General features: G+C 39.6%; 1 protein-coding gene across 5 annotated transcripts in view; it reads right to left on the bottom strand.

Moving 5' to 3' along the window:
• Positions 1 to 672: 672 nt before the first annotated feature.
• Positions 673 to 11,835, bottom strand: part of efl1 (elongation factor like GTPase 1) — a 41,784-nt gene continuing 30,621 nt past the window's right edge. For 4 of the 5 annotated variants that reach the window (XM_081604917.1, XM_081604916.1, XM_008405091.3 and 1 more), the window contains 8 exons: positions 10,945 to 11,076; positions 10,328 to 10,475; positions 5,639 to 5,768; positions 5,317 to 5,443; positions 4,910 to 5,114; positions 4,260 to 4,759; positions 1,787 to 1,971; positions 673 to 1,092 (listed from right to left, as the gene is read on the bottom strand). In XM_081604917.1, coding sequence (XP_081461043.1) covers positions 904 to 1,092; positions 1,787 to 1,971; positions 4,260 to 4,759; positions 4,910 to 5,114; positions 5,317 to 5,443; positions 5,639 to 5,768; positions 10,328 to 10,475; positions 10,945 to 11,076 — 1,616 coding nt within the window. In that variant the 3' untranslated portion in view covers positions 673 to 903. Of the gene's footprint in view, positions 1,093 to 1,786; positions 1,972 to 4,259; positions 4,760 to 4,909; positions 5,115 to 5,316; positions 5,444 to 5,638; positions 5,769 to 10,327; positions 10,476 to 10,944; positions 11,077 to 11,835 lie in introns of those variants that run through there. The other variant, XM_008405092.3, reaches the window with a different exon arrangement.

Raw genomic sequence — 11,835 nt, 5'->3', positions numbered from 1 at the left:
AACTCATCCATGCATTTATCTTTAGCCGCATTGATTTCTGCAACAGCGTCTTCACAGGTCTGACTAATAAACAGCTGCAGCTGATCCAGAAGCTGCTGCTGATGTTCTCTCTAAAACCAGGAAGATAGAGACATAACACCAGTTTTAAAGTCCCTCCTCTGGCTCCCTGTAGCTCAGAGAATAGACTTTAAAATACTGATGTTAGTTTATGAATCACTGAACGGTTTAGCACCACAAGACATTAAAGATCTGCTGTTGTAGTATCAACCTTCCAGACCTTCAGGTCTTCTGGCTCTGGTCTGTTCTGCATCCAGAACCAGAACCAAACAAAGAGAAGCAGCATTCAGCTTCTATGCACCACAAATCTAGAACAAACTTCCAGAAAAATGTAAAACAGCTGAAACAGAGTGCCTTCAAATTTCGACTAAAAATCCACCTGTTTAGAGTTGTCTTTGAAACGTAATCACAAATTTAATGATGGCACTTAACTTAATGTAAAGTTTTTTGTTGATTCTGTTGCATGACTGTGTTTTTGTGTTTGTAATGATGTAAAGCACTTTGAAATGCCTTGCTGCTGAAATGTGTTATACAAATAAAATTTGATTGATGATTGAAACTAATACCAACTTTTGGCATTTACATTTATTTACCTTTATAGTGAACAAAACACTGTTTTCTTTTTAAATAGACTTTATTCATAATATTTTGTCATTTAATCTCATTGAATTAGAAACTTGAGGAAGTGTGCTGTTGCTGCTATGCAATATGTGAGCTCCAAGGACAATTGCATGATGGCATTAAAGACTCGTGGCAGAGTATAGTCCAACACAAAATGTTGCTGAATTGACTTGAGGTCAACATTATCAGAGAGATACAGCGGGATAGGACAGACGGATATCTCCTCTACTTGTTCTTGCTAAGTGTCCTCTGTTTCTCTGCATGCTCAACGATCTTCTCTTCCACAAAAAGACCTTTCCGTCGACGGACAGCGTTCATGTATTTCAGGGCCTGGTTCACAGAGTCTGCCTTCTCTCCAAAATGCAGGTATTCTTCTTCTGTGGTAGGAACCCAGTATGGGTCACTGCTGATCACCTGGTTTGCAAACATAACAGGCAGAGTCACCATATCTCCATGTGTATACAAAAATAATTTTTTTTCTGACAATTGCAAAACAAACCTCATTTATAGAACATGCATTACTGTACAAACATTCCTAAATTTTACTTTTGCCCATAAAGATGTATTCTGAATAAAAAAGCAACAGGATAATTTTATGTACACCTTTGATCATTTATTTGTTTAGAGGTAATTTGAAACATGTAAGGCAAACATCAGCAGAGCAGGAGAAATTGTAGTTACTACCAACTGGTTCCTTTTAAATGGGTTCAAACTGTGTCAGGGTTTCCAACAGTGTATTATAAGCCTGGAGGCCCGCCATTCTCAACTCCCATGGACTCCCACAAATGTGCAAAACAACTTCAATATGAGTTTAAAGTCAACACCTAAGTTCTATTTCGACTCTCAGAACAAATGCTTCCATAAATTTACAAAATCTCTAAAAACGTGTTTTTAACTTTGATACTCTCAGCTAGTTTGTGTTGAACCCTTTTTGAGAAAATTAATCAAATGAGTTTTAAAATAATTCTCAATTGGCAAAAAGTGTGGGGAAAAAGGGATATGAATACTTTTTCTTGGTACTGTATAAAAATGATCGAATAATGATCACATGGCTTTTATAGCAGAGGAAAAACAAATTCTTTTCATAAAAGAATGACTAAAAATGCACCTCCCAGTGGCTGAAAACCAGCTGTGGACTGGCCAGTCCACTTGTCCTCTTGCGGATCTCATCAGCAAACCCGAAGCTCTCAGCAACAGGAAGAACAGCTGTGATGATAAACATATCTGTCCCTTCTTTCATCTCTTCATGGAGGACTCGACCTTCTCGCTTTCCAAGTACACCATAAACCCGGCCTTATGAAGGAGAAACAACATGCAAAGTCAGGGCAGCAACTGCTGACATCATCCAAAAAAAAAAGCATGGCAATTTTATTTACGCAACAATTTCAGCAACAAGGCAATTTAAAGTTCTCTACATGATTAACAGGAAAATAAAACAAGAAACCAGTAAAACACATTACATTGCAGTGGGGAAGTAAGAAAAGTGATGGCAGAGTGTAAAACAGACTAGGCTTATAACGTTCCTGTTGGTGTTAATCAAAGGAAACTAAGCAAATAGGTTTAAGAATTAGATCTAGAGTTTATACTTTGTCACTATACACATGTTGCCATGGCTACGTTTGCATCCAAAAATCATGAATGCCAGAATAGTTTCTCAGGAGGAGGTTCTTGACGTACTCAAAATAAAAAGCTCTCATGGAGAGTTTTCTGGTTTCAAAAAGAGCATTTTTACTACTTATAAAAATAACAGAAATATTCTGAGTTGACTTCATACAAAAAATTTAAATATAAACATTAATTTTGTGGTAGGAAAAGTGTTTTACGCTTCATTCAATCTCTGCAAACAATCAGATCAACCACAGCAGCTGCTTTTGCTCGTTAATCATAGCAGGAGGCTGAGGAGGCCCTATACAGTAAATAAAGAAATAATGGAACAAAGCGTTTTTCAGATAGGCCTAAATGATGAAACAGTTCTTAAAAGCTTGAAACTATAGGTCCTTCTCAAAAAATTAGCATATTGTGATAAAGTTCATTATTTTCCATAATGTAATGATAAAAATTCAACTGTCATATATTTTAGATTCATTGCACACCAACTGAAATATTTCATGTCTTTTATTGTTTTAATACTGATGATTTTGGCAAACAGCTCATGAAAACCCAAAATGTCTCAAAAAATGAGCATATCATGAAAAGGTTCTCTGAACGAGCCGTTAACCTCATCATCTGAATCAACAAAGTAACTCTAAACACCTGCAAAAGATTCCTGAGGCTTTTAAAAACTCCCAGCCTGGTTCATTACCCAAAACCGCAATCATGGGTCAGACTGCTGACCTGACTGCTGTCCAGAAGGTCATCATTGACGTCCTCAAGTAAGAGGGTAAGACACAGAAAGACATTTCTGAACCAATAGGCTGTTCCCAGAGTGATGTATCAAGGCACCTCAGTGGGAAGGAAAAAGTGTGGCAGAAAACGCTGAACAACGAGAAGAGGTGACCGGACCCTGAGGAAGATGGTGGAGAAGGACCGATTCCAGACCTTGGGGGAAGCAGTGGACTGAGTCTGGAGTAGAAACATCCAGAGCCACCGTGCACAGGCGTGTGCAGGAAATGGGCTACAGGTGCCGCATTCCCCAGGTCAAAGGTCAAGACACTGTTGAACCAGAAACAGCAGCAGAAGCACCTGACCTGGGCTACAGAGAAGCAGCACTGGACTGTTGCTCAGTGGTCCAAAGTACTTTTTTCGGATGAAAGCAAATTTTGCAAGTCATTCAGAAATCAAGGTGCCAGAGTCTGGAGGAAGACTGGGGAGAAGGAAATGCCAAAAGGTCAGAAGTCCAGTGTCCAGTACCCACAGTCAGTGATGGTCTGGGGAGCTGCTGGTGTTGGTCCACTGGGTTTTATCAAGGGCAGGTCAATGCAGCAGCTATCAGGAGGTTTGGAGCACTTCATGCTTCCATCTGCTGAAAAGCTTTATGGAGATGAAGATTTAATTTTTCAGCACAACCTGCTCACAGAGCCAAAACCACTGGTATTACTGACCATGGTGTTACTGTGCTCAATTGGCCTGCCAACTCTCCTGACCTGAACCCCATAGAGAATCTGTGGGATATTGTGAAGAGAAAGTTGAGAGACCAAGACCCAACACTCTGGATGAGCTTAAGGCCATCGAAGCATCCTGGGCTCCATGACACCTCAGCAGAGCCACAGGCTGATGGCCTCCATGCTGCATTGAAGGCTGCAAAAGGATTCCTGACCAAGTATTGAGTGCATAACTGAACATAATTATTTGAAGGTTGACTTTTTTGGTATTAAAACACTTTTCTTTAATTGGTCGGATGAAATAAGCACATTTTTTGAGACAGGGATTTGGGGTTTTCATGAGCTGTTTGCCAAAATCATCAGTATTAAAACAATAAAAGGCCTGAAATATTTCAGTTGGTGTGCAATGAATCTAAAATATATGACAGTTTAATTTTTATCATTACATTATGGAAAATAATGAACTTTATCACAATATGCAAATTTTTTGAGAAGGACCTGTATTTATGCAATGATGTATTAAGAAAAATACAGCCTTACCCAGTACCTCAGCAGTTGCCATGATCTCACAAGTGTACATGGCTGCCATCAGTCTCTGGGGTTGAGCCTGGAAGGCATGCCGGCATGCCTCCTTCATGGCCGCAATCAGCTGGCCGGAGACTGGCCCGTAGCAGTCCACAGAAGAAGCATCCATCTTTCGCTCTGGGTCTGTCGCATCTACACTGTTTCCATGTGAACCTACATCTCGCAATGCTTCAGGGGAAACTGAGTCCTCTTTCAAGGTGTCTGGATTTTGTGAAAAAGCTACAGACTCAACATCCCACCTCTCAACTGAGAAGCAAACTCCCATCAGGGGTTCTTCACACATGGGACCAGACAGGGTTGCAAGTTGGAAACCACTGATGATACTGTTATCAAAGACTCGGAGTGGAGAAGCTGGAGCTCTAACTTGATCATTACTGTGTCTCCACTCAAGACACTGCCACACTGACAGTCGGCTGTAGTCTTTAATGCTGTTCAGAAGAATGTTGGGACCATACCTGAAAACAAACACAAAAACCAACCAAATTACCAACCCATGAAGTAATATTAACAGAAAAATGCTGCATGAATTTGCACCATCATTGATTATAAAAGCTGAGATTGTTTGGAAATGGTTAAATCTGCTCAGGAACGCCACCAAGACTGACCTCCGAGGCCCAAAAGCCCAGATCCGTTCCACAGCATTCCGCCACTTTCTTCCCTGCAGCAAGCTCTGAAGATGGTCTTTCAGTTCTGCAATAGCCTCCAGGGTCCTGAGATTTATGTCCATGGCTCTCCCCTCCCTGAGGGATGAGTTCATCAGCTCCAGAGCCCGAATTAACTCAGAGTTTCTCTCCAAGAGAACAGTCACCTCTGTCCAGAAAGATAAGACAGCTGAGCTGAAGTCACCAACAAGTTAGTACCCATTAAAAATACATTCAAACTTCAAACTCACTGACACATATAGTGCATCACTGTTCAAGTTCCTTCATGTTTTTAACCTCAAAACTTCAAATACTACTTCATTCATTTAAAGGAATTCAAGCCATACTTGGACTGAGTTAGTGTGTGTTACCCTGTGGTAATGGGATGGCCCGTACACAGACAGTAGCAAGTCTGTTAGGAGTGGTGAGGGTAACAAGACCGTCAGGGTCCACATGATGGTAGTCTGATGAAGGACCCTTAGAAAGCTCTTCTTTCACCTAAAACACAGATAACTGATAAGCTGGTGGTTATTTCCGCTGCTCATAATGACTCTAAAGCTTGCTGTCAATTATGACTGAATCAAAGAAAACGACTCATTTACTCCTCGTGTAAATTTGCAGAACTTTCTTTCAATATCTGTAAAAGACAGTTACTCTGTCTTCAACATTCTGAAAAACATCAATGTGACTTACCTGATGAATGACAGCAACTTTGTGTTGCTTGCCAAGTTCCTCATTCACCATATCCACCTTTGGAGGTCGCACCACAGTTTCTCTGAATGGAATGATGGGCTTAGACACGCTAATCTCTATCTTGGCAAACCTTCCGAGACAAATTAGACAAAAGTGAAAGAGTAATTAGTGCTATACTGACTCCTTTAATGCTGTATTATAAAATCCATTCCAAGCTTTCTACAATTAACACAAAATATCCAGTGTAACTTTAAACAAAATGCACAACTTCCTCTTTCCAGTCAACCTGCAATGTATGTTATTATGTAATTATTTGATATTATGCAGTAGATCTACACTGTAAAATCTGTTTTGGTAAAGTAAAAGAAAGATAATGCTTGTGACTTTGACTGAACCTCTTTAGACAATCGAAATAGGCCAGTACTTGAGCAGTACTTTTCACACAGAGCAGATCAAAAGAATCAACTTAAGTGAAGGTTATTAGTTTAGCACATTTGAGCAACAAGTGCATTAAAAACATAACACAATAAACAAACAAAACCTTACACTGCAGTGGCAAAATAAAGCAAAGTAATAAAAAGTAGTGTCAAGTAAAGGGGAGCTTGGCTTCCCTCCCCTTTTGAAGTCCAGATTTAAAGAGTACTTAAAAATCAATTTCTTAAAATAACAAAAGATTATGTGAATTAAGAAATGTCATTGTGACTGGCCTACAGGTTAAAATGACAAAGAAGCTGCATTACTCTTTGATAATTATAGCAATACTTTTATTAGTGTAATACTAAATAATAATAAATATTTAAGCAATTTCCCCTTGGGGATCAATAAAGTACATTCTATTCTATTCTATAATCAAAGTAGTATTCATGTTAGCTGTATCTATAATCAGAAATAACATATAACTGCAATCAAAGATCACTGATGTGTTGGAGGTAGACAGTAGGACAAAAGGGGAACCAAGGAGGAGAATCTATAGATCAGGAAACGGATGGACGACCCAAAGGATGAATTCAGATTGCTGAGAGGAGAAGAGTGTGCGGGCTAAAGGATGGGGGGTGACGTTTGAGCAGCCCTGGAAGAAGCACAGACACCATGACATAATGTCTCCAAGACAAAGGTGGATCTGAGATCCAGGAGGTTAAAGGTAAAATCCACCTCCCCTAACCCTCCTTCTAGTTAATCAACCTATGGAATGAAGAGAGGTGTGATGTTCAGATGAAGGTCAATTCCAGGTGAATCTCCTCTATTATCTAGCTAAAAAGATTCTTTATGAATTCTGCGGTGGTTTATACTCTGCAGACCATGAGGAGTCTAAACTTCAGGTGGGTATATAGCTGAGTCAAGTATTAACTCTCTCACGAAAAGCAAGGGGGTAGCTGTGCAACAGTTGCAATCTGGACTAAAACTGAATTGCAATTGTTTTAATCAAGGGCAGATCTAAACAGGTGGGTTTTAGCCTTGATTTGGAGGAACTCAGTGTCTCAGCAGTTCTGCTGTTTTCCAGATGGTTTTTTCCATAGAAGCTGAATGCTGCTTCTCCATGTTTGGTTCTGGTTCTGCTAGGAATACAGAGCAAACCAGAACCAGAAGACTGGAGTGGTCTGGAATCTTGATGCAGCAGATCTTTAATGTATTTTGGTGCTAAACTGTTCAGTGATTTATAAACTAACAGTATTTTAAAATCTATTCTCTGAGCTGCAGGGAGCAAGTGGAGGAACTTTAGAACTGGGGTGATGCACCCTATCTTTGTGGTTTTAGTGAGAACGCCAACAGCAGCGTTTTGGATGAGCTTTAGCTGGAGGATTGATTTTTAAGGCAGACCTTTGAGGACTAAAGATAAACGCATGGATAAGTTTCTCTAGACCTTGGATCCCCTTTCAAGGGATCAAAGATTAGTTTGACATGTTGACCTAAATATGTTGTAATTTTCCCATTAGCTAAAAAATTGCCGTTTGTGATACGCTAAAACTCATAATTGTCTTGAGTTGGAGTTTGAAGTGGTGAGAATGGATGCAGTAGGATGCAGGTATGGAGGAGAATGATGGTTTGAGTTTGATATTTTTTACTTTATAAAAATATTACATTACTGTTCAGTGATAAAGCACCTTAAATACCTGTAGTACCAAATATGATACACAGATTTCAACACCATTTAAATGTAATAACACAAACATTTCTATTTAATTGTTCATTAATTCAAAACATAAAACATTAATTTAAAAAAGTGAATAACAATGCATAAATTATTTTTTCTGTAAGTTGTCTGAAATTGGCAAAGACTTTCCTGGAAAACACATATGACCAATTTCATGCAAGAAGACATTTTGAAAAGGGGGAAAAAAGCTGTTTTTCTGCTTGCAGTGCAATGATAATCCAGTAGATGGCAGAATACAAGTCTCAAATTACATACAATGGGTTGCTTTGGGAAGTGTTGGTCATGGTGTTAAAAAAAAGAAACCACAGAAACTTAGGTATGATACATGATACAAGTGGCGATAATGTGTTTTTTTGAGCTGCCTTGAATCGCAACATGAGCGCCAAGACGCTCGTGCCAGTTTTACAACTGTGCAACAGTGATTTGATGCTACTGTGTGGAGCTGCACAGGTGTGTGTTAGAATCACGGCAGCAAACCAGCAAAAGGCAAAGAACTTTGCACAGTTTGTCCCTCAAGTTAACATTGAGTTGAGTAATGCTGTTGGATGCCGATGTTAAATAAATGATGACTAGCTAATGCCAATATATCACGTTAAGCTCGTTAACAAAAATAGGCTATTAATTCTAATGTTATCTGGGTTCAAACGTAATACTGGTTACAATTGAATAACATTTTGGAGGAAAATGGTACTTACAAAAGTAGTTTTACTGCACTGTACTTTTTTCTTTTACTTGAGTAATACTGTTGATATTCTCACTTGAATATTTCGCATTTAAATAAATGGACTTCAGAGATCTGAAACATTAGAATCCTGCAACGCATGAGCTAATGTTTATGCAAATTTGAGCAAAAGTACTCAACATTTTATATGTCACTGTTTACATCCTTATTGTTTACTTGACATTAATAAAAATTTTATTTTATTTGAAAGGTTACATAAAGGTTTCTTTATGTATTTATATTAAAGTAAAGGCTCATTTTGGTCTGCCACCCCAAACTAAGCCAATGCCTCCCCTGCTAAATTCCTCTGTAGCTGGGGCTGATAAGTAATGAAATGAAAGGACTGTGGTCTCATTTTTATTGTTAATGTGTTTCTTCCTATTGAGCAGTGAAAGTAAATAAAAGATGTTATATGTATTTTGCTTTAAGTATGTATTTACTGGAGGTTTTTTATTTGTGCTGCAGAGCCACAGCTAGCTCCTCACTTCAGACGCTCTGACTGAGGTTCCTCAGCACTGTTGTTGTTCCTCCTACACATTGGACTAAACCAGTGTAGCCCAAAGTGGGTCCTGGAGGCCCGGCATCCTGCATGCTTTAGTTCTCTCCCTAGTTTAATGCACCTGGATCCAATGATGGCTCATTAGAAGGCCAAAGAAGAACATTGACATGCTGAAAAGGTCATTACTACCACCAGAGAGAGAACTAAAACGTGCAGGATGCCGGCCCCTATAGGACCAACTTTGGGCACCCCTGGACTAAACCATTGTTCTAAAAAAAGGCAGGGGGAACAGGGAGAACCTAAAAATGCATTCTTATTTTTTTCCTAGATGAATGGCGGATTTATGTCATTCTAGCAAGTAAGAAAACCATACAAAACATAAATATAACAAACATAAGAATCACAGTAAAATCAAGCGATAAAAGCCTGAGAAATAAAAATATTTTTAGTTGCTTTTTAAAAACGTCCATTAAGTCAGCAAAATGGAGCTGTAATGGCAAACTGTTCCACAGTATTGAGGCCACCGACTGAAAGGCCCGGTCCCCTTTAGTTTTTAACCGTGTACGTGGAACAACCAGGAGATTCAGAGTTTGAGAACAAAGACCATGAGCAGCACAATATTTAGTTAAAAGCTGACAAAAGTAATCAGCAGCCTGGCCATTAAATTCTTTCTTTTGCCTTTTCATATTTACATTGTTTAACCTCAAAGGTTTCTTTTATGATGGAGGGAGGGTAATTCTAGAGTCTTCCAAAATTTGGGGGGTCCAGACCCCTGAATCCCTGGGATTTCCAGTCATCCTGCTAACCCTGAATCTCCTGGCAGGACACCAACTACACACCACTGCACCATGTAGCAGAGTCTCTCTGACTGGTTGATGCTCCATGTCCAGCAGTAAAAGTTCATATTTTCCAACTCTAGCGTCGGTTGCACTGCATTCCGCATGGAACGCTCAGAACGCTTCAACCACACAGCGCTAAATGCATGTCACATAGACTTTGCATATAACCCAGATGATCCTAAGACCCAAATCAGGTTTGGTCTGATACGCAGCATTAGTCGCTCTGCTCCCCAAATTTGGAATCACAGCTTCTCGATCTACGAAACATCACCTCCTGTCACTGTTCAAATCTCGTCTGAAAACACGTTATCTTATTTCTTCTTAGTTCTTTTTCGTTGCACTTCTATTCCATTTGTTCCTTTTGTTTTTTTACTTTACTTTGTTTTTTACAAAGGCACTTTTAAATGAAATGAACAACAAACAATATTATTATTAACAGAAAAAGTGGAGGGAAAAAGATGTGATAAAATACGCTCACCTCTCTCTGAGGTCATCTAGACAGCGCTGCAGGTGAACTTCTCCAGCAGTGACCAGAACATGCTCTCCTGTTTCCTGTATCAGAACCTCAGCACATGGATCTGCCTGGTTCAACAAACGCATCCCAGAAACCAGCTTTGGCATCTCACCTACAGCATACATGTGGAAAACATTCATTTTTATTGCCATTGCTGTCAATTCAGCAGGTGTCAGTTCATTTCTTCTGGTTTAATAATTCAACTGAGTCAAAAACAAAACGTTGGTGATTCCAAAGCTAAATCAGCAACTTAAAAAAGTAAAGCTTCATTCAGACCTGGTGTTAAACGTCCTGCAGGTTCAAGTTTAATAACATCAAATGAAGAACATCAAGGATTTTGAGCCAATGGAACTAGTTTTTACCAGAGAGGGCACTTACAAGTTTCTAGAGCAATTTTCAAGTGAGTATGACAAGCTGACTATCATAAACCTCCACCCCGAATCTCACTCCAATAGTTGTTAAGCAAAAGGACAACAAACGCACCACAGGTGAAGTCGAGAGGAAATGTGGAATGGGTGGAAACCAGCAGATACTGTATCCTTAACAAGTAAATCACAAACTAAATGTCTGGTGAAACCTACTTGGATGTTTTGGCTCTACAGCAACCCGTACAATGGGTGCAGCTTCAAAGTTGAGTGGGGTGAAGGGGGAACAAGCAGGGGAAGCTGACAGGGTAGCTGTCTTTAAGACACAGTCCTCCAAACCTCCAATGCCTGAAAAAAGATGACAGAAAATGGGCAATAAACGGAAAGGTTAGGAAGACAAAGTAGAAACAAAAACCAAGTGTTTATTATAAATTGGATGATAGCAGCCACACTTTCCAGCTGTCATTTCTGTATAAAACCTTGAAGGAGCTACAGGGAGATACCAACAAATACTCGGCCCTTTGGGCAACACTGGCAAGTGTTTTATAGAGAAAAGAGCTCAGCTTCTGGCGCTGCCTCCGGAGAGGGCGAAACATCTTCAGAAAGGAACAGAAAACAAATCAATGAAGAATCATTAGGTGGTTGTATCCCAGTAGAAAACATTTGTGGAAATTGCTCAGACTTTAAGGGAAATCTGTATTAGCAATCGATTTTACTTGAACTGTTTTACTGTGCCAGACTGGCGACCTGTCCAGGGTGCAAACCCCCTCTTGCTCAAAACGTTGTCTGGAGATAGGCACCAGCGACCCTCCCGACCCCACAAGGGACAGGGAGTAAAGAAAATGGATGGATAGATGAATTATTCCACTTCTTACATTTTTGTTCAACATACGGACAGCAAGACAGAGAGAACAATAGCCCCCCCTCACAAACTGTTATCAACTGAAGAAATTGGTGCTGAGATGGGACTCTTTTTCTTTTTTGGTGCAACAAACGGTAGTTCCTGGGTGAAAATAGAAAAATCTAGGGCTGGTTTAGCACAAGAAGGCCCAAGTAAATGTGAAGATGTCTGACGTTTTTCCAAATACAGTGCAGTCCTGATAAAAA

This window comes from Poecilia reticulata, chromosome 3, assembly GCF_904066995.2.
Source record: "Poecilia reticulata chromosome 3, P_reticulata-male-v2, whole genome shotgun sequence".
NCBI classification, from domain to species: Eukaryota; Metazoa; Chordata; class Actinopteri; order Cyprinodontiformes; family Poeciliidae; genus Poecilia; species Poecilia reticulata.
The sequence above is the reverse complement of the archived record's forward strand: the minus strand, read 5'-3'. Positions and strand labels throughout refer to the sequence as shown.